The 23868-nt window shown below is 38.9% G+C and overlaps 1 protein-coding gene across 4 annotated transcripts in view; it reads right to left on the bottom strand.

Moving 5' to 3' along the window:
* Positions 1–23868, bottom strand: part of RNGTT (RNA guanylyltransferase and 5'-phosphatase) — a 233765-nt gene that overhangs the window by 119850 nt on the left and 90047 nt on the right. For all 4 annotated transcript variants that reach the window (XM_058660888.1, XM_058660895.1, XM_012925537.3 and 1 more), the window contains exons 10-11: positions 22529–22600; positions 16694–16858 (exon numbers count right to left, since the gene is read on the bottom strand). In XM_058660888.1, coding sequence (XP_058516871.1) covers positions 16694–16858; positions 22529–22600 — 237 coding nt within the window. The remainder of the gene's footprint in view (positions 1–16693; positions 16859–22528; positions 22601–23868) is intronic.

Here is a 23868-nt window from a genome sequence, read left to right as displayed (position 1 = left end):
TGATCACTTCCACTGGCACATTAGATGGTGTAAATACTTAAACGAGTTCTCTAATTGGCTTCCAAAAATTATCTTGAAAGGCAGGGACACAGAGATTTCCAATCCACCTATCTTTACAAAGAGTACTTTTTTAAAGTATTTTTAAAATCGCAATAGTTTTTAAAACTTCTGGTTAACACATAGTACATATCTTTATGGGTACCACGCAGTATTTTAACATATGTTTCTAGCACAAATTAATCAATTCAGGCAACTAGTCCTTCCATTTCCTTATTTCTTTGGTTTGGAGCCTCTCTTCCAGCTCTAATGTATTTATTGTATTTAGTTTAAATATAGTATTGTGAACTATAGTAACCCTGCTGTGTTGTGGAACACCAGGATTTATTCTGATTGGGACTGGAGATAAGGTTATTCAGGTGGAGCCCCTCTGATCAAATCACTGTAGCCTTAAAGTCTAAATCAGGGCACATGGGGAGCACATTCCTTGTCTTTCTGCTTCATGGCTTGCTCTACGATGCTCCATCCACATGCTTTCTGCTATCATAAAATACCAAAACAATGGGCTACACAATCATGTGATTGCAAACCTGCAAATCATTATCCAAAATAAACTTACTTCCTTCTAAAGTAGCTCCTTTCAATCTACCATCTATAGTACAAAATGGTTCTAGTCATGAAAAGTTAACTAAAATACATCCCCTTCCTAAGCTCTAGTAACTATTATTTAAGTTCAGACTGACACATCTTTCTGGTTTAATTTACTTAACATAATGATCTCCAGTCCTATTCACCTTGCCGCCAATTGTTAGGAATTTGTTTTTTATAGCTAAATAATATTTAATTGTGTATCTTTCAATCATCAATGGCCATCTAGGTTGATCCTATGTGTTGATATAACGCAACAAGATAACAGAGGGCAGGTGTCTCTTTCATATGCTCATCTTACCTCCTTTGAATATACACCAAAGTGGAACAGGTAGAGTAATGGGTAGATTTGCTTTTAGGTACCGGTAGAATTTCTGTACTTTATAATGGCTGCATTCCACCCAACAGTGTTTGAGGGCTCCCTTTTCTCCACCTGCTTGCTAGTATTTACTGTTTCTCATCTTTTTGAAAATAATCATTCTATCTTTAATAAGATGACACCTCCTTGTGGTTTTATTTTGCATTTCAATGATAGAGTGATATTGATTACCTTAAAAAGATTCTTTTTGGAGAAATATCTATTCAGAACCTCTGCTCATTTCTTAACAGGATTGTGGAAAACATACTTTTTTTTAAAAGATTTATTGGAAAGAGACAAAGAGAAGAGAAAATCTTTTATCTGCTTGTGGAACCCCCATTTGGTTGCCATGGTCAGCTGGGTTGGGCTGAAATCAGGAGTCAGGAGCTTTATCCAGGTCACCCACATGGGAAAGAAGAAACAAAACTTCCTTTTCCATAAGTGAGCTACTATTTATGTAGAATATGAAAGAGCAAGCAAACATCTCCTGAACTAGTAACATTGCAAGATATCTGCATAATACACAAAGATCAATCAAATCATTATATACTAGTAATGAACAAGTTGAAATCCAAAACACAATACCAATTACATCAGCATCCAAAAATAAAAAAGACAAAAAAGTAAGGCATTTATAGAAAACTAATAAGAAAATCTGTGTTAGGAAGACTATCACTGTGCTGAAAAAAATCAAAAAGTAATAAAATGGGGCCTAGCACGATGGCTCAATTAGCTAATCCTCCCCTTGTAAGCACCAGGATCCCATATTAGTGCCAGTTTGTGTCCCAGATGCTCCACTTCCCATCTCGCTCCCTGCTTACTGCATGGGAAAGCAGCAAAGGATGGATCAAAGCCCTGTGACCCCTCTACTCTCATAAGAGACCTGAAAAAAACTCCTGGCTCCTGGTTTCAGATAGGCCCAGCTCCCACCACTGCAGACACTTGGGGAGTGAACCAGCAAATGAAAGACCTTTCTGTCTCTCCTTCTCTGTGTAAATTTCCATTACCAATAAAAAAATAAATAAATCTTTTTTAAAGTAATAAAGAAAGAGATATTCCAAAATGTCAGTAGATATTTTGACCAGTAGAACAGAATAGAGCTAAGAAACAGTTCCACATATACTCAAGTAACCTTTGATGAAGGAGCAAAGGCAATAAGATGGGTAACAGTCAGTCTTTTCAACAGCAGTACTAGAATTATTGGAAAGCTATACATCAGGGAAAAAAGTATAATGCTGCTAATTTGTGACTCATGAAAATTTACATGTGTATTATGTATCAGTAAGAACATTTACCTAAAAATACTACACAAAGAATATACAAATTCAAGTCTGGAAAATACATGCTTCTTAGTTTCAAATTTCTGAAAGTCACACTAAAATATACACTGAGTCAAGAATGTTAACAATCAGATAAATGAGGTATAGAACATTTGCATTATCTTCAATAACACAAATGGAAGAAAAAAGGGAAATGGAAAATAGACGAAAAATACACTGAAGAAAGAAGTAAAATACATGTTGGAATTTTAAAATCAAAAAACATACACTAGGAACAGCTACATATTTATTAAGAGGAAAAATGGGGCTGGTTTTATGGTCACTTGAGGAATAAACCAAAAGGGGAAGATTTCTTTATTTTTCTCTCCCTCTTTTTCCCTCTCCTTCTTTCCTCCTTTTCTCTTGTCCTTTTAAATAATAGACAATAATTACTAAAAAATAAAATGTGAAAAGAAGTACAACAAAATAACATTTCTGAGTAAAGCAGGCCTAAGCAAAACTCAAACAGGAAGGGGAAATCTACTTGTTTAGATATTGAAATTGATAATAAAGATAAGCGATAATTGTCTATGATTTTTAATATATTTTTAAAGACAAAATTATAGCAAAAAGAAGTTTATAGGAAGTTTTAGCATTAAACAAAAAATACAACTGAGGAAAAATGAGACATAAAGGCATAAAAGCAGATGAATTTAGAAATTTTAAAGGTCTGCGATTCGGTCAAAGTCAATGAAAATGGTTTCTGGCTAGGACTAAGCATCCTATGGCCAACAACTCTACCAAGAACAGAAAGGGTCAAGAGTGGGTTCAGAGAGGAAAGTCCTGAGATGAACTGATCCCAAGAGGCCAGTTTTTCTCTGGGCATATTTTCTAATTCTAAACCATAGAAAGATTTAAGTAATCCTGATTTTTCCGTGAGCAAAGGCCCACTGCTAATGGACAAACATGTTGAGATTTTGATAGACTCCACAGAAATAGACAAAATTAGGAAGAGATTCAAACACTGGTAGGGATTTTCAATCTGCTGATTTATGTTTTCCTAAGAAAACAATGCTGAAAAAAAAAATCAACTTCAGTCTTATAAAATTCCCTAAGAACTTGAAAGAAGCAGCCACAAAACTAAGGGCAATTCAATACAGAGCCTAAGTAAAGTATCCTGAGTGACAGCACCAACTGGCAAGCAATGAATGGACTCAACACGAAACAAGCCACAAGGTAGGCAAGAACTGCATTAAAGAGGTTACTACACACAAAGATAATTTTATCTCACTTTCAATGTAAATAGAATCTATAAGGCATAAAAATACTATCAGAAAATTAAGTAGTTTTTAAATATTTGCTTGCTTGCTTGAAAGAACTCACATCTGCTGATTCACTCCTCAAATGCCCACAAGAGGTGAGGGGAGAGGAGCTGGGAGGCAGGAACTCAGGCTCTAAAGACATCATTGCTGCCTGGGGGCTCCTCACGAGCAGGAGGCTGCAATCAGCAGCTGGATCAGAGAACTGAACAAAGATCTTCTGATGTGAAACATGGTATCCTGTGTAATATCTTAACCACTAGTCCAAATACATCCCCCTAGATATGCATTAAGCTGTACTGTGCAATATAGCAGTCACATGCAGCTATTCTGATTTAAGCAAACCTAAATAAAATAAAAATCCCCAGTTGTGCTAGCCACCCACGGTTCAAACCCTCAGCCATATGTGGATGTCAGGTGCTGAACTACACAAAATACCTTCCCTATAACAGAAAGCCTCCTGGTGCAAAAAGCAAAAAAAAAAAAAAAAAAACCAGTAATACCAGCCCCCCCCCCAAAAAAAAACTAAGAAATTTAAAACATCTATTTTCTTTTTAAAAAATTAGAAAATAAACCAAAAAGGATCAGCTGACTGGGCCTGTACTAAGGGTGCAGCAGGTTAGGTTGCTACCTTGACAGCTGAACTCATATGATTCAAGTCCCAGATGTTCCTCTTGCCATCCAGCTCCTGAGACTTCAACAGAGGACCCAAAGGTTTGGGTCCCTGCTGCCCACATAGAACACCAGAATGGAGGTCTAGGCTATTAGTTTTGGCTGGGACCAACACTGTCTATCGTAGGCATTTGATGAGTGACCCAGTGGATGTAAGTGTATGTGTGTGAGAAAGAGAGATAGAGAGGCAGTCAGTGTCTATGTCACTCTGCCTTTCAAATAAATGAATAAAGCCTAGAAAAAAGAAGAAACAGAAAAATTACTTGTGAATTGCCAACACTCTTTTTTGTTTTTTTAAGATTTATGTGGGAGGGGGAATGGGGAGAGTAGAAGGGAAATTCCCTGAGCCTATACAATTGTATATTTAAAAAGCAGATTTACATAGAGGAGAGACAGAGATCCTCTATCGGCTGGTTCACTCTTCAAACAGCTGCAATGGCCAGGTCTAAGCTTGTCCAAAGCCAGCAGCCTGGAGCTTCTTTCCAGGTCTCTGTGGTTCAGGAGCTCAATGACTTGAGCCATCCTCCATTCCTTTCCTAAATCATAGTGAGTTCGATTAGATGTGGAGCAGTAGGGACACAAACCAACACCCATATGGGATATCTGTGCCACAGGCAGAAGATGGGCCTGTGCGCCATAACACTGGCCCCGAAATGCTAACATTATCATTAAGTGAAATTGCTTGAAGGAATTCTGCCAGCTATCTTAGAGTACACAATGAAGGCAGAGTCAGAGCTCAGGCTATAATCTGGTAGCCCTCAAATTGTCCTATCACATTTCCCATCTACGGGTCTGCAGAAACTACAGATCTTACCCACACTGAACAAGAAGAGTTACTTATGGTCATGTACGAATTCTGCAAGCCTGTGGAGGTAGGTGGTGACATAAATTTGACTGTTATTTGGTAGTAAGGATTAAAATCTAAATTCATTAAAATTTACCTTCGAACTCCTCATGGATTTTCTCTTCAAAGATATTCATTAAAATATTAGCAACAAAATTGAATAACAATCTAAATATCCAATTAAGAAATACTAACAGTCTTGCCCAATTTTGTATGCACAGTGTGCTGTTATGTAACATGTTGTTACATATATTCTACATGCTACTTTCAGGAACTAACAATCTGTTTTCAAATTCTGTGTGTATATATGTACATTTCTTATCTAAACAGAGGTATTTCAACTTTATGGAACTAGAGCTGAAGAATGTCAATTTTTGGTGCAAAAGATTTTTGAATTCCATGCAAAATTATTCTATAATATGTATTTCCCAAAAAGTTCCAAAGATCTTTCTTATGTACATTTTCTAAAGGTTTGTTTTAAAATATTCACATTTTATCATTGCTTTACGGTGAATACATAACCACCACAATTTGTTAGGCAATGGAAATGTTTCTTCCACTGTAAAGTATATGGCCTTCATTGATCTTCTAATGTAACAGTTCTCTGCTGCATCCCAGCAATCACCCACTACACAAACTATTGATCTGATGATGAGGATTGCTTTTAAATGTTGCCTCAGTACATGATATTTTCGGGTGCAATACTCCATGTGTTCTTGTAAGTGCTTTTTAAATTTGCCACTGTCTTCCCTCTCATCCTTTACTAATTAACTCGGGTTCAGCTAAAGCAAGAAAAAGAGCACAATGATAGGAAACAACCATTTTAATGATGGTTTCAATCTAATCTATTTGAATGTGTGGTTTACTAGAATAAATATTATAAGGAAACAAAGAAAATATGGAAATCTTCCTTCTATTAGAAAACACACACTTCACTGTTTCAAAGTCCACAATTTTTGGAAACAAAACATTTTTACACAGCCCAGCGTGATGGCTAAATCCTTTCCCCATCAGTTCGAGTCCCTGCTGCTCCACTCCCCATCCAGCTCCCTGCTTATGGCCTAGGAAAACAGTAGAGGACGGCCCAATGCCTTGGGACCCTGCAACTGTGTGGGAGATGAGCAAGAAACTGCTACCTCCTGGCTTTGGATCAGCTCAGCTCTCACCATTGTGGCCGCTTGGGAAGTGAACCTGCGGGTGAAAGATCTTTCTCTCTGTTTCTCCTTGTCTCTATAAAACTGTTTTTTCCTAAAAATAAATAAAAATCTTTAAAAATAAAAAAAATTCTGACAATGAGTCTATCATCATTTGACTAGAAGAGGTCCCACTTATCCAGTGGTGCATAAAATAAAGCATGATCTTATCACTGATACGATCTTATTAACATAAGAAAACCGGGTTCTAAGAAGATAGCAGAGCCATTGATAAGCTTCCCTAAGTTCATCCTTTATGCAAACCAGTTATGCTCTAAAATCACAGTAATGACTTTGTTTACATGTATGTGTCTTCAAAATCTTAGGTCTTAGGCTGTTTGAACTTAGGAATTCAAAGGATTCGCTGAAGTGCCTTCTCAAAGTATTTTCAGGAATAAATGCAGAAATATTTAGACAACAAGATGATGCCACACATCAGAAGCAGGAACTTGTTGACTCCCCAGTTAGATCAACCTCTTTAATGTTTCAAATCTACCTTACGAAGTCATTAGTTTGGGCTAAATATTCTATGACTAAACATCATATAACATATTAGGAATAATATTGCAAGAAGCAGAAGAGTATGTGAAAAAAAGCCACAAATATATTTTTATAAAAATAACAAATTATTTTAAAATTTAATTGCAGCTCTTTAGCAGGATACAAATTTCTGTGTTTTATTTCTAATAAGACTGGCTCTACTGAGGAATAAAAACTACTAGACATGTGTTCAATAACTTTCAGATAGAACTCAATTTAAAATGCCCTATTTGCCTCATTCTTCCTATCTACACCAAAAGCTTTTATTTTCTAAATCCTTTCTCTGGGTGCATTTTCATTTACACCTCTTGACCATCACAGGAAGGGTGACTTAAAGACATACTGCAGGTTTTAAGAAACTCTGTGCTTCTCAAATACCTACTCTTCCATCATTGTGATGAAAGAAGCAGTGGATTTTTTTTTTTATTTTCAAAGACTAAGACATACTGTAAAAAGTGCTATTAAACTCATATGCCCAAGCTTGAACTGTGGCATAGCGTATTAAGCTGCCAAAGCGGGTGTAGGACAGTCTGGGTTAGGTGTCTGCACCCACTGAATCATGTGAAAGCTAGGTCTGGGGATGGATCAGGCAGTGTTTGCTGTAGCACCCAACAATAACAGCCAGAATGGGTGTGGACCAGTCAGGCAAGGCTGCTGTACCTGCCAGGACAGGAGATGGGCCAAGTCAGGCTAGGCCAACAATCTACCAGTGTACACGCGATCTGCAACTCGGAGCTTGGGGAAACTCCTCTGTCATGACACAGCTCCCACAGGTAAGCACAAGAACCAAGGATGGGAGTAGCACAGGCCAAACCAGTTTACAGTACCCTCCAACACACATGTGGGTTAAGCCCGCAGGGGCAAGGGGAAGGTCCAGGAGGCCAGTTTATACCACCCACTGGCAGATGTGAGAATCAGAACGGGTGCAGCACAGGCTCGGTTGGGCCACAATACCAGCAGTTCAAATTAGGGCCAGAACTGGAGGTAGTCCAAGCTAGGATAGGCTGCAATATCTGCCAGCATGAGCTAGAAGTGGGGGCAGGCTGGGCCAAGCCAGGCAGCAGCATTCAATGATGAATATACCAAGGTGAGGTGAGCCATGCCAGTCTGGACTACAGCTCTCATCAGCACACATAAGATCCATGACGAGGGGCAAGCCCAACAGGGAGCTGTGGGGGATCCCTGCTGGCCACTGCTCCCCCTGATGAATGTGAGAGCTGGGACTGAGGACAGTAGACCAGGCTGGACAGGGCTAGAACACCCACGGGTCTGCATGTCAGCTGGGTTAGGGGGAGAGCCAGACTACACTAAACAACCATATCCACTGGGGCAAGCAAGAGCCAGAGTAACTGCAAATTTGTTGGGCTTTGCCACATCATCAGCTAGCAGGTGCGGGGACGAGGGGCAAGTCCTGTCAGACTAAAACATAGAAGCATCAGGAGAGTGTTTATAAGTACCAGGAGTGGGCCCAGTAGCAAAATGGTGGGCATCTCATTGCTGGGCCACAGCTCCCACTGGTGAGCATGACAACTAGGGCTGAGGGCAAGGTTGGATGGACAGGTGGTGATACCTGCCAGCATGAGTGTGGGCTACATTGCACATTGGTTGAATTGAGTTAGGCTCCCAGGCCAAATGATGTATATGAGAGCCAAATGGGATGTGGGACAGGCTAGAACAATCTGCCGTACATACCGGCATGTGCAGGAACCAGAGCTGGGGCAGGCCTTGTGGGGGTTATTGGAGATCATTCTGATTAGAATCTGCAGTTCCTGGTGGTGTACATGAGGATTGAGTGTGTCATGGACAGGGTTAGGCTTGGCCACAGCATCCATTGGTTTTTGTATGATATGGGGCTGGGGACAGAACTGACCAGGTGACTACAACCATCAATGTGTGTGTAGACTGATGAGGGTGAAGGACCGAATCAGACTCCGCCATGGCTAGCACACTTAGGAGTCAGGTTGGGATCACTTCTGGCAAGGTTTCTTTGGGGTGCCCCCCAACTTGATAACTGGACTCAGAAATCGAACCACAGGAAAAATCACAGGACCTGTGGTCTGACCATGGCATACATGTGTCAGAACTGGGTCTCCACAGTTGCTGAGGCCTGTGCAGCGGATGGCATGACCAGATGCTCACGGAGGACATGACAACCAGCTCATTGAAGTCTGCAGAGGACATCCAGTACCACAGAGGGTAGAACAAATTGGACAGTTCTCCAGGACAAGCTTTGACAGCAGTTATCTGGGTGAATCAATGGACTATGCCAGTCAATGGACCTTGGAAGGATTTCCTCAACCTTGGAGCAGTAAAATCAACAGCATTTCAGAACTATCAAATCCACTTAAGCAGTATCCTCAGAACATGCTCCACATGTTCTGAGGGGACTCTAGGATGACATCAGGTGGCCTTCCCCCATCCCTGGGGCCGTGGCTGGGCTACCAGAAGTGTCCCTTTCCCCTTCCCAACTTTCCCCAGACACAGGAAGAAAAAAGACAATTGGAGGCAGTTGTCCCATCCAACCCTCCCCACCCTAATCAGTGGTCCTCATGGGCATGCATCACTCTCAACTACATAAACATCATCAAAATAAAACAGAATTTAAATAAGAAACATTTTATATTTAACACCAGATATAATGATTTCTTCCTATTTAAGCAAATAGGATTTGACATCCTAAAAGGAGTTTTCTGGGACAACACATCTTCAGATTCACCATCAAAAGTCATCAAGAATTCCCCTAATCATGCATTGCTATGATTTTCTCAAATTATCCTCTGAAAATGGCAAATGAATGAGATTAAAGACTGCATTAGGTCATATTCAATATCAGGACATATTAAGGACATATTAATAGATAATACAAAACTGAACACCATAAATATGTGAAGATATATTCTCATTTTATCTTGTACCTGCCTTTAAATGAAAACGCAGTTTTACCATTGTAGCTTTAATTGCATTAAAAGGCAGATTTGAAGCATGATATTGAAAATCTATGTATAAACTATCGTTACAGACATTCATATTTAAGCAAATATTCCTTCCTCGCTTCAACCACAGTAGCAATAACAAAGTTTCAAGGGATTTCCGTCTTTTACTATGGTACAAAATAAAACATTGATACAGTCCTGGAACATTTGTATATAAGAATAACAAACCTTATGGATGATTTTCTTTATGAATTGTTAGTCCCTTAAAAACAAGAACTACAAATTTGTATTTCATGATAAAATAAGGAAATAAAGAAAAACAAAAATACCTAGACAACATATCCAAATGTCAGATTAAACACCTAAAACTTAAATTTCCTATCTAGCAAAATATGTACATAACATATAAACACATAAAATTCTTTAACTAGATGCACACGTCTTTGAAAAATGCAGAATTTCTTTGTAATATGCTCAAGCTGTTATTAGAAATCTTAAGATTTACTGCTCTTTATCCTATAGAGCTGATATTTTACTTTCAAAACAGCAATGAGCCAATTACTGTAACAATATTTTTCCCAAAAATGTCCTATTCTAGCAAAATATGAGAAAGTAAGATGATTCCAAAAAGAGAAAAGGTGTGCTGCCAAAAACTTCTCAAAAGTGTTACTTGGTCTGTTTCTCTCTCTCTCTCTGTTTCTTTTTTTTTGGCTTGCTCATTTTCGAAGTTTGAGAGTATGAAAAGGGACAAGGACTGTTTGTCTGAAAACAAACACACTTTTTCATATCATTTAAGATGACTTCTCCCCTGTTTGCTGATTGGATCCTACGTACACCCATATGAGAAAAGTACAGGCAACTTAAGATTTCAATAGAAACAGAACTTTAGAAGCAGAAAATGACCCAAGTTCAAACATAGTCATAGTAAAGTAAAAATAAGAAATCTGTTAAGGAAGATAATGAGTCATTATTTTTGTAAATTAAGCAAATTAGCCAAGTCAATCTTACTGTTTTATAACTTGTCTCCTATTGTAAAGTGGCCTTTCTATTTATTTAAATACACAGTTAAATATTTTGCCCTTAAAAAGAAAAAAAATCAGAATAAAACACACAAAAAAGTAAAACACAAAAACAGCTTCTCAGACTGAATAATAACTTCCCATTTGAAACACTGTCTGCTTAGCAGCAATGACACAAACTTGAAATGCCTATGCACATGATCAAAGTTTTAAGCCACACACTAACACAAACAATGAACACAACACCAAAAGGCATCTTCTGCAGCGTCTATCAAGTATTCATAGACCCTTGGAGGTTCCTCAACCCCTGTCAGAGGGTCCATGTGGTCAAAACCACCTTTACCATATTGCAAAATAACTTGCTCTTTTCACTCTCAGTCCATTATAATTGTACAGCTGAAGTTTGTCAGAGTCAACAAAGCATATGACCCTCAACATAGTGAAAGAAAAAAAGGATTTCAGATATCCTGAATTAAACCATTCTTTAATATGCAAAACCAAGGTCACTCTTTGCACTACGTTGTCTTTTTCCTTGGCACATTAAAGTGGTTTTCTCTCGCACACATACACACACACACACAATTTCTATTAAAATAGCACAATTTATAATATGATAGATATCAGATTTAGTCTACCTATATGGAACCTTGAGGTCCCTCAATAATTTTGAATCACAAGCCAAAAGTCAGAGCTGCTGGTCAAATAATTTAGGCCTTTTACACAACTTTACTCTCTTAACTAAAATCCAAGAAAAAACTAGGAAGAAAATGTGTACTGCTCATAAGAGTGCATCAGTTGAAAAAAAAAAGGATCTCAGAAGAAAGCACATATTAGAAACCATAATATTCACCTATTCTATCTGTTCAAACGATGGTGCAGCACAGACGAACACTTCATGTCACAGCAGCACAGCTCCAGCCAGCCGACCCCCATGCTAAGAACCACCATTCCAAATGAAACTCGTTGAAACAGAGCATAAAAGAGCAATCAACCAATAAGCACTGGGACCAGTGAATCTCATCATTTAAGAGAAATTATGTCGTCATGAAAAATAGAGGAAAGATAGAACTTTCCAAATAAGATATTTGAAAATACCAAGAGATATGAAGGACTATGCTATTGTAGCAACATGGAGAAAATCTGTCAGGCGGTGGGGGTTCAGAGAGGGAAATCCCAGCCTACATGAAATTGTACCATGAAATTCAAAAATTCAAAGTAAAAAATTAACCAAAAAAAATAAAAAAAAAACGGGGGTGGGGGGCCGACACAGTAGCCTAGCAGCTAAAAGTCGTCGCCTCACACGTGATGGGTGCCAGTTCTAATCCCAGTACCCCTGCTTCCCATCCAGCTCGCTGCTTGTGGCCTGGGAAAGCAGTCGAGGATGGCCCAAAGCCTTGGGATCCTGCACCCACGTGGGAGATCCAGAAAAGGCTCTGGGCTCCTGGCTTCAGATTAGCTCAGCTCCGGTCATTGTGGCCACCTGGGGAATGAGTCAATGGACGGAAGATTTTCCTCTCTGACTCGCGTCCTCTTTGTATATCTGACTTTCCAATAAAAATAAAATAAATCTTTAAAACAAAAATAAAAATAAAGATACCAGAAAACAGTAATAAATTTGCAGAAGATGTCCATATGCTCCATATGATTTCAGAGAACAAAACATTTTCAAGATACTAGAAAGTGAAAATAGCAAAACCAGAAAATAATTTGGGAATAAAATAAACCTAAAAGGATGGAAGTAAAGGGAAAGTAGGTACAAAAATACAAACACTGCAGAAAAAGGTAAAGATTAGATATTGGAGAAGAGAACTGATATTAGAGAAAGTCAAATATTTCATTTGAAAACCAATATGCAGATTTCCAACAATGTAAAAAATTTAAATCAATATATAAAAATAATCCAGAGCTAGATTATTTTAAATATGCCCAAAGAAAGCATAGACAGCACTTAGAACTGACACAACAATAAGCAGCATTTAATATATCTTTCTTGAAAACGTACTGATCTTGCACCAAAGTAAAAGACGGTACACACTTTTCCCTCCCTACTCAGGAACACCAATAAAGTTACAGGAACTGTATAGAAATTTTATAAAATGCAACTACAGAGGACTGGCTATCAGAAGATTTTAAAGCTCTCAATAAATTCCTGAAATACAACAAGAAATTGTTGGCAAATAACAGCACATGCTCCTAACTGTAAAGGTAACTGAAGCACAGGGGAAAGATGACCACCAGTACAGTGACAGGTGGGAGGTCAATTCCTGATCTACAAGGCCATCAAACAACAGCAGAGGGAACCGAGCACCACCTTGATATTATATTTGGAGGTATTTGTCATTTTTGTACCACATCCCTAAAACCTGGTCCGATTTACAATGTGGGACATTTCTACCATAAACACCGGCTAATGTTTGCAATTCCTTTTGTCTAATAGCAGCAAAATAAACTCCAGTGACAGACTAGAGCACACACCCCATGGAGACCCAGACTGGGATTCCTGTAGTCAAAAATAAATTACATGATGTAAGACCTCAATGCCATCTCCAACAAGAACTGCAAAAATGTTTGGCATTCCAATCAAACCCAAGGCCTTCAAATTACTGTCGGTTGTATATAAATGCAGCTTTCTCCTCCTACAGATCATATTTAAACAACAGAGAAGTTTTTAAGAGGCAATGTAGCCCAGTTTTCAATAAAATTCGGAGGCCAATAAAGTCCACAGATTATAAAATTAAAGCATAGTTACATAAAAGTCAGTTAAAACCCCCAAAGAAATGTCAAAAGGGAAAAGGGCTAGGTCAGAGTATGTCTGGAAGAACTAGCAACAGGTCTCAAATATTGTATACATGAATCTGTTCTCTACGAGTTTGTACTTAACTGCAAAAGCTAATCTCAATGACCAAAATACTAAGTGCAAAACTCACAGAGAAAAGGACTGGAGACAGGACACACTTCAGCTGCTGGCTGACAGCAACAGATCTGGTAAGTTTACTCCAAAATGTCACCCAGCAAAGCCATGCTACCTACAACAAACTTGACTTCATAGCAGAAATGAAGCCTACTGGGTAGGATGATCTACCAGAGGTGGGCGTGTCCTGCAAGCCACATAAGGCACATGACATCATTTGCTCTGACCCTGCAAAGACAACTACAGACAGGATTTGAAATTCAATAAATCTCTATCAGGCTATAATTCTGAATGGCCTACAAATTGTTATCAATATTCTAATGGCCTTGGCAGAAGTTGCCATCACTGAATTACCCCATTCACATTCACTTCCTGATGGGAACTTCCTGCAAAGAAATCGATCCAGGAAAACTTAATTTATTTAAATATGACTAATATTAAGAGAACTGACACAGCATCAATACACAATTATTGCATTTCATATGGCAAATGAAAACAGAAAATACAAGGTGAACAGGCAATGTAGACTTGACAGAAAACCACTGCAACAGCAAAGATGAGTTACCACCAAACATCTTCTCATGAATTTTTAAAAATGAATAAAACTCTCACTGCTTAAAAAAAAAAAAAACCTACAGGGTCCAGCACTGTAGCCTAGCTGCTAACCTCATCTTGCACGTGCTGGGATCCCATATGGGCGCCGGTTCTAATCCCGGTAGCCCTGCTTCCCATCCAGCTCCCTGCCTGTGGCCTAGGAAAGCAGTTGAGGATGGCCCAAAGCTTTGGGAACCTGCACTCATGCACGAGACCTAAAAGAGGCTCCTGGCCCTGGCTTCGGACTGGCACAGCTCCAGCCATTGCAGCTGTTTAGGGAGTGAATCATCAGACAGAAGATCTTCCTCTCTGTCTCTCTTCCTCTCTGTATACCTGACTTTCCAATAAAAATGAATAAACCTTAAAAAAAAAACCTACAAAGCAGAAATATGAAGGCAAAGAAAGTAAGATAAAAAGGACCATAAAAACATACCAGAAAAAAAGTTTCAGAGGGTGGAGAAGGGACATTTCACAGAAATAAAGGCACAGGGAAGAAAATACAAAAATTTTAAGGCAATTAGAAATACAGAGCACAACAAAATGAAATGCAACTAAGGATAAAGAGATTTTATGCGTCAGCAAAACAATAATGTAGCAGTCTTCCAAAAAGTTCCCTAGGCTAGCAGAAACACTTTCAATGCGAAGAGCGAAACTATTAAATTTAGAGGTTACCCAAACCTACCAAAATCAGAAAATCTAAAGGAATATGACAGTCTATTTTAACATGCCCAAAATTCAGAAGCTATACTTTATAAAGATTCAACACAAAATCTGAGCACAGTCTCCATATTCAAAGGAAACCAAACAACACAAATTGCAAAGATTTAAAAGATGCAGGTCAAGAAAACCAAAGAGCTGAATCTACATGGTACAAGTCCCAGAGGAGACTAGGAGAGAGTCCAGAGAGCTAGTCAATCAGTGAACTTCAATGGCAAAGAAATGGCTCTGAGATTTCCCTGACCCTTCTCCCCCAAATAATAATCAATAATAACAAAAAGAGAAATGAACAAAAAATAACAAAAAAGAAACAAATTTAACCCCCCCCAAATTCACCTATTCAATTAAAAAATAAATAAATCCTTAAAAAAAGAAATAAACAAATAGTGAAAACAGGAAAAACTAAACATCAGATAGAATCCTATTGAAAGGCACAGAAAGAATAGAGAAGTCAAGATGGAAATTCTGTTTCTGGTTCACCCAACCCTCTGGGCTACAAATGTGCACAAGCCAAGTAGATACTCACCTTGTGCTGTGGCCTTACCCTAACCATTTGTTTCCGTTTATACTTAATTTCTCTGGAACATTTCATAAGCAGTTTTGTCTATATTCTTATACATTCAAAAACTTTTTTGCATGTAGTGATTTTATTTTTTAAGTCATTTAAGGATATAAATATAAAATCTCTAGCTCACACTCAGCCTATAAGTATTATTAATTAAAAAAAAAAAAAAGGTGTGGGCCAGTGGGTTCAGCTGGTTCTTGGGATACCCACAATCCCAAGTGCTGGCTCAATTCTAGCCACTATGCTTGCAAACCAGCTTTTTGCTAATACACCCCGGTAGGTAGCAGGTGATGATTCAAAGGGTCGGCCCTTGCAACCCATGTGGCAGACCTGGACTGGATTCTTGGCTCTTGGCTTTAGCCTGTACCAGCCTTAGCCACTGTGAGCAGCTGAGAAGTGAATCAGTGAACCGAGCCCTCTGTACATCTGACAAGCCTTGTCCGTCTCTCTCTGCCTCTCAAAGAAATTTTTAAAAATTGTTTAAAAACCAGGGGCTGGGGTTGAGTCTCAGCATATGAAGCTACCACCTGCAATACCAGCATTCCAAATGAGTGCTGGTTTGAGTCCCACTTGCTCCACTTCCAACTCCAGCTGTTAAAGCACCAGGGAAAGCAGAAAGTGGCTCAACGACATGGAACCCTGCCAGCCATGCGGGAGATCCAAATGGAATTCCTCGCCCTTGGCATCAGCCTGGCCAGCCCCAGCTCTTCTATGCAGCCGCAGCTCCTTTTCTATCTCTTTCTCTCTCTGTGTAACTCTGCATTTGGAATAAACAAAACTGTGTAATTTAAACAGCAGCAGTGCAGCAGAAATGGTATTAGAAAAGTGGAAGATGAATGAGCAGATGGAAGACCTCTTTTTCTGTAACTGTATTTCAAATCAAGATAAATCTTTTATTAAAAAAAAAAGGAAATAGGAAAGCAACCTATTTTAAGTTTCCATCACTGAGAGTCTCATGAAAAAGAACATGTCACAGAATTTTGCATGTGTGGCCAATTGCTGTATCCAATTCAAGTACTTGCTGGTAGTCAGGACTACTGGGCAGCAAAGTATCAATCTTCCCCTCACAAGATAAACTACGATAGGAAGCACTAATTAGAAAACAAAGCAAGCAAAAACTTTACCTTTCTTGAAGTATGAATGTCAAAAAACGGCTTATTTCTGACACCAAATGGTTCCTGTGTTTTGTCAATGAGTCCGGTCTTCATTTTTTCATGCCGAGGATTTATAATTTCTCGTTCTATACACTGCAAACGGATATTAAAATCGCAATCTCCAACTGGCTGTGCCTAACCAAAAGAGACAAACATTCAGATGTTAACACTAGCAACTATTTTATCATCATAATTATCAAAAGTGCCATACTGAGTATGGCAGCAGTCTATGTAAACAGCATCTCTTGAGGTTGTACAGTATACATCTTGCACGACCATACAGGTCAGTCCAACAGTTAGCCTGACTAAAGATAGAAACTATCTAAACACACACACACACACATACAATTATTTTCAAGTTATAATTGCATAAAATTGTATGGAAAAATAGTACAAAACTAATCAGATAAGTTGATTCAAATGTTATGCATCTGAATTAAGGGATTAATACACTCACACTCAATTGTATTACTTATATGAATTTGGAAAATATTTGTTTGGAAACTACAATGCATATAATTCAATAAACTTCAAGAAAATAACACATAAAAATTAGGATAGACACTCACAGTGGCTTTTGTTGTTTAAAGTGCTAACACTTTACAGGCATCAATACGTAGAAGATATTTACTAGATACATACATCCTTAACTCTGAAAGCACACAAAAAAGTTTATATTCAGTACGTCCAAGTTTGTTCTATGATAAAAAAAAAGACAAAGTTTTCTTCTCTTTTTACCCAATATCTTGTACATTACTATCTGTAAAACCTATTATGTGTGGGACCAGTGCCGAGGCATAGCACAGGAAGCTGCCATTTGCAACGCTAGCATACCAGTTTGTCTCCCTGCTGCTCCGCTTCCCATCCAGATCCCTACTTATGACCTGGGAAAGCACTACAGAATGGCCCAAAGCCTTGGGACCCATCATCCACATGGGAGAACTTGAAGAAGCTCCTGGCTCCTGGCTTCAAATTGGCTCAGCTCCAGCCAGAACATGGAGTAAACCAGAACGGAAGATCTTTCTGTCTTTCCTTCTCTCCGTAAATCTGATCTGCCTTTGCAATAAAAATAAATAAATCTTAAAAAGAGTCTCTCTCTCACTCTCTCTCCCTCTACTTATCCACATCTAGCTGTCTCTAAAGTAAATAATTTTAAGAAAAATACACTTACACTTGTGTATAATTTGAGGGTGAGAAGCTGTTCTAACCATATGGTATGTGGGACGCAGCCATAATAATCACCCAGATTAGTAAGGATCACTTCAATAGCCTAAAAACTACTCAGTACTTTCTGAACTGGAGAACCTTCCCTTACATACATTTTCCATCACCTTTTCAGCCTTGTTTCTCTCCCTCAATTTGTATTAATCACCCAAAAAGTTACTCAACCTCATGTTTACAGCAAGAGCAGCATCTGCTCAAGAGGTGAGCAACATTGGCTATGCTTCAAATATCTTCTTCTCAGCTTTGAAAGGATGACAACTTGGATATCCAACAACAAACAAAATAAGGAGCAAGACAAAGGTAGAACATGTTCTCTGCATAAAGTTCTACAAATGTCTGTAAAGGACTGTTATTGAGGAAATGCTAGCAAACAACTCCGCAGTCCAGTGTCATCTTTTGTATGCAACCCATGTCATCAACAAGGCTGAAAACCTAAAGGGTAAAGTTTGTCCATTGGGCCTATTAGACACATTCAGATACCTAGAAAATTAAAATGGAACAGCAAGCTTTTTCTGAGAAGAGAAAAAGTTGAACAATTGCTAACAGCGGTCTCAATTCATTCCTAGCTGCTTTCCACTCTAAAATATTAAAAACTCACTGCCACAATGAGAACAGACTGAAAGCAAGTTCACCTTGAACTGCACAATGCCTACAGCAAAGGAAGCCTATATAAGATAGGTTTTAAATCATTGAGCATAGATGAGAAAACATACTTAATAACTACTGCCTAACCTGCTCTGAGTTTGCTAAGTTCTACAACACTATGTTGCCACTGGAGTTATCTTTGAAAACAACTGAAAGTATAATTACAACATTACAATAACGAAAGTCCTTCCATAGTGTCCAACTAAAGAACACTAAAAAGCCACCTTCAAGTAATCTGACCACCTAACCATCAATCATTCCCAAGCCCTGTAGTGCTCCTGACATCCAAAACTCAGTCCTTTAGAGTTAATTTGTGTCCCTGTCCCTGTCTGCAGTGCCATTCTCCAGTGACTCAAGCACACCCACTGCTAGGGTTTGAATAGATTTATACCAAGAGGTAGTAAAATCATGAAATCATAAGCACAAATTTAATGTAAGCTCCTTCTGTTCAAGAAACTCAAGAGCAGGATAAAACTGCAGGAAAAAATAATGGAGTTATAATTATTTCTTATTAAAAAAATAATTAAAAGAAGAGAGAGCAAATGGCTTAACCAAGGCAGGTGTTAAGCCTTTGAGTACTGCCTCGAGTGTTCTCCACACTCTTCAAGTATTAGAAGACTGCCATCTAAAACACAGGCTGAGAAGCAAGCCCATGCAGAACAGAACTTAAAGTAGAACTCACCAGCAAGAGGCAAAGAAGGCAGAAATTTGCTATTCACAAAGCAGCAAAGCCTCTCCCACCCCTTATGCCTAGTTATAGGCCAAAGATTGTAATTCTGAGAACTGTGGTAAGATTAAGCCAACTCTGGAAAGAACTGCTTTCCAGGAATATAGAACAGAACAAAACTTAAATGTTATGTTTTCTAGCCTTGAGATTCATAGTTTCAAATTTAGATATCCACCAACAAAATGAGATACATACATCGAAAACTTCCCCCCTCAAAATAAATCGTCCTTAAGTAACCTGCTTGAATACAATCCTTAATCATATAATAGCAAATTATTAACAACAAAATATACATCAAAAATGAGTTTCTTAAAAAATGTTGTCACAAATCTTCAGAATCTTAACATGTAATTATGTTTTTGTTTCTGTGCTTATTTATCTGAGAGAGTAACGGGGGACTGAATAAGAGAGATTGCTTTCATCTACTGGGTCATTTTTTCAAATGACCACAATAGCCACAATAAAGCCAGAGACCTGAAACCCCTCCCCAATTCAGGTTTCCTACACGGGTGGCAGCAGTCAAGTACTTGGGCCATCTTCAGCTGCCTTCCTAAGTATACAGCAGCAGGAATCAATACTGGAACTGTAATCGGGACTCACGGGTACTCTGATACGGGATGCTGATGTTGAGGCAATAGCTTAACTCACTATGCCACAATACCAGCCCCAAAATAAAAACACTTTGAGAACTCTTCTATGCTTTCAGCTTGGTTTCAAAAATAAATAATTATTGGAGTCAGTGTGGTGGTGCAGCAAGATAATCTTCCACCACCCCCTATATACATGAGTTTGTGCACCCTGGCTATTCCACTTCCAATCCAGTTCTTCCTTATGACCTGGTAGTAGATGATGCCCAAGTCCTTGCGGCTCTGGACCAACATGAGAGACCTGGAGGAAGCTTCCAGCTCTCAGACGTGGATAAGCTCTGCTTTGGCCACTGGGGCCATATGGGGAGTGAAACAGAGGATGGAAGACCTTACTCTCTATCACTATTTCCCTTTCTGTGGAGTCTTTCTTTCAAATAAAAACAAATAAATCTTTTTTAAAAATAACTATTATCCAACTGGAATAAAGTATGGGCAGAAAATTGATTACAACTATTTAAAGATACCAGTCATTGGGCCTTGCAGAATGGCTCAGGGGATAAATCCTGCCTTGCAAGTGCCAGGATCCCATTTGGCCACCAGTTCGTATCCCAGATGCTCCACTTCCCATCCAGCTCCCTACTTGTGGCCTGGAAAAGCAACAGAGGAAAGTTCAAAGCCTTGGGACCCTATACCCAGGAGACCTGTAAAAGGCTCCAGGCTCATGGCTTTGGAACAACTCAGCTCTAGCCACTGCAGCCATTTGGGGAGTGAACTAACACATATAAGATCTTTCTCTCTCCTCCTCTCTGTAAATCTACCTTTCTGGTTAAAAAACCTTTAGAAAAAAATACACACCATCAAGTTTATTGCATTTACAAAAATCATACTGTACTGTCTAATTCTGACCTTCATACCATAAATAATCATAAATGGAAAAATGAATCCTTGGCTAATCTAAAACTAAAGGAAATGGACAAAGAATATAATTTATAATTCTTTGATAATTACCTAAACACAAATTATTTAAGATTGTTATTTTCACTGGAAAAGCAGATTTACAGAGAGATGAAGAGACAGAGGAAAAGATCTTCCATCTGCTGGCTTACTCCCTAAGTGGCCAAAATGGCCAGGGCTGAGCCGATCCAAAGTAGCAGCCAGGAGCCTCTTCTGGGTACAGGATCCCAGGCATTAGAGCATCCCTTACTGCTTTTCCCAGGCCATAAGCAGGGAACTAGATGGGAAATGGAGTAGCCAGGACATGAACTAGTGACCATATATGATCCAGCTGCTTGAAGGAGGACAATCAGCCAATTGCACCACTGTGCTGGGCCCCCAAAACAGGAAATTTTGCATTTCATTTTTGTTACTTCTATTCATAAATAACAACTTCTATCTTGAAATTACACATGCTGCATTTTAAACAGACTTTTTTTTTTAACAGAGTACAGAATAACTAAAACCAAGAGATTCACTTTATAAAATGGCTGCCTTACTTATCATAGTGAAATTGTTTTCTTTATTCACTTGAAGTTAGAGAAACTTAGAGGGTCAGTACTGTAGGATAAGTTAAGCCACTGCCTGAGATACCTGCGTCCAATATGGACATTGGTGTGATTCCCAGTTCCACCACTTCGAATCCAACTTTCTACTAACGTGCCTGAGTGTTTGGACCCACACACCCACATGAGACCTGGATACAGCGCCTGGATCTTTTTGACCTAGCTCAGCCCTGGCTATTGCTGCTATCTCTGGAGTGAAAGACTATGTGGAACATCCCTCTCTATCTCTTTGTTTCTCTAATTTCCGCATTTCAAATAAATAAATACTTCAAAAGAAAATGAAACTTAAAAAGATAACGAAATATCCAAGGACTAGCATAGGTTTCCCATATGGATGCTGGTTTGAGTCCTGGCTTAAGAATTACTGATTTTTATTGGAAAGGCAGATTTACAGAGAGGAGAGACAGAAAAAGATTTTCCATCTACTGGTTCACCCCCCCAAATGGCAACAATGGCCAGGGCCGGGCTGGTCCAGAGCTGGGAGCCAGAAACTTCTTCCAGGTCCCAAGGATTTAGACCACCTCCTCTGCTTTCTCAACCCATAAGTAGGCAGCTGGATTGGAAATAAAGCAATCAGAACATGAACCAGTGTCCATATGGGCAGAGGATTAGCTTGTTGAACCCCCATGCGAGCCCCATGGCTGCTGTACTTCTGATCCAGCTCCCTGTCAGTGTTCCTGAGAAAGCAACGGAATACAGCCCAAGTATCTGGGTTCCTGTCATCCACGAGGGAGATTCAAATGGAGTTTCAGGCACCTGGCTTCAGCATGAGCCATCCCCGTCCATTGTAGCTGTTTGAGAAGTAAATCTTTCAATAGAAAAATGTCTCATTCACTTTCTCTCCCTCATTCTCACTCATTCTTTCTCTTCAAAAAATAAATAAATCTTAAAAAAATAAGAATGCAAAGTATGAATAAGAAATAAAAAGATGATGATCAATCAAAAACCTAAAATATCCACAATTTTCTACTCAGGCAATAGCAAATACTTTTTGTTTAAAATAAATTTATTATTTCACTGATAACTTTTATTTTCTAAATTGTAAGCTTTAAACAGTACTTACATTGAACTTAATGATGTCATATATCAAATATCTAGGAACAGCCTGTCCGTTTACTCTGTCAATAATCATCTCCTTGAAAGAGAAAAGAAGACAAGTTTTTTCATTTTTTAATAGCAATTTCTGACTGAAATATACCACACACAGAAGCACATAAATCATAAATACATAACATGATACAATATTCCTGTGAACATGTTGCAACCAGTTAAAATCAATAAGCTGTCAGCATTTTTAAAAATCCTTACCATGCAAAAAAATCACAATAATAATCACCATATCATAAACATGTGAATTACTATGCTACATGCTGTTTTCTGCTTAAATTATTACAAAACACTTAAGACTGAAGTGACTACAAATTATTAAGTTCTAAACACCAGAATGACTTATTAAAAGAATTTGTTCAATCATTTCTTGTTTAAAATCTCATTTTATGCCAATTACTTAAATCATAACATCTAAAATTATAAACGCCCCCCCCCTTATTTATACATTTGATTCTCATGTGACCTATGTGGTCTTGGTTGCACGCCGCATTGCTAGAACTTGATGCAGGGAAAACGACAAAGATGAAAAACAGGTTGATGCAACTTCACCACAGCATTCAAAAGTCAAAATTAACTCTGCACTTCAATAAAGAGACAGAGAGACTAAAGGCTGATTGTAGCCATAATAAAAATAGCAAGTAATGGAGTATTTTATAAAATTTAATTCTTGGGCCTAGCATGATAGCCAAGCAGCTAAATACTCGCCTTGCATCCAACGGGATCCCATGTGGGTACCAACCAGTTCATGTCCTGGCAGTTCCACTTCCCATCCAGATCCCTGCTTGTTGCCTGGGAAAGCAGTCAAAGACCAGCCCAAAGCCTTGGGACCTTGTACCCACATGGGAGACTGGCAGAAGTTACTGGCTCCTGGCTTTGGATTGGCTCAGCTCCAGCCAATTGGCCACTTAGGGAGTGAACCAGCAGACAGATCCTTCTCTCTTATCTCTCCTTCTCTCTGTAAATATGACTTTCCAATAAAATAAATAAATAGGGCCCAGCGTGGTAGCCTAGCAGCTAAAGTCCTTGCCTTGCACTCGCCAGTATCTCATACAGGTGCCAGTTCTAATCCCGGCAGCCCCGCTTCCTATCCAGCTCCCTGCTTGTGGTCTGGGAAAGCAGTCGAGGATGGCCCAAAGTCTTGACCCTGCACCCATGTGGGAGACCCGGAAGAGGCTCCAGGCTCCTGGCTTCAGACAGGCTCAGCTCCAGCCATTGCGACCACTTGGGTAGAACCTGTATATAACCATTTAAAATTGCAAAGAACTCAGTTTTAACAAAAGATTTGTTTTAAAA

This window comes from Ochotona princeps, chromosome 1 (genome assembly GCF_030435755.1).
Source record: "Ochotona princeps isolate mOchPri1 chromosome 1, mOchPri1.hap1, whole genome shotgun sequence".
Taxonomy (NCBI): Eukaryota; Metazoa; Chordata; class Mammalia; order Lagomorpha; family Ochotonidae; genus Ochotona; species Ochotona princeps.
This window is presented reverse-complemented; position numbering and strand designations above follow the sequence as displayed.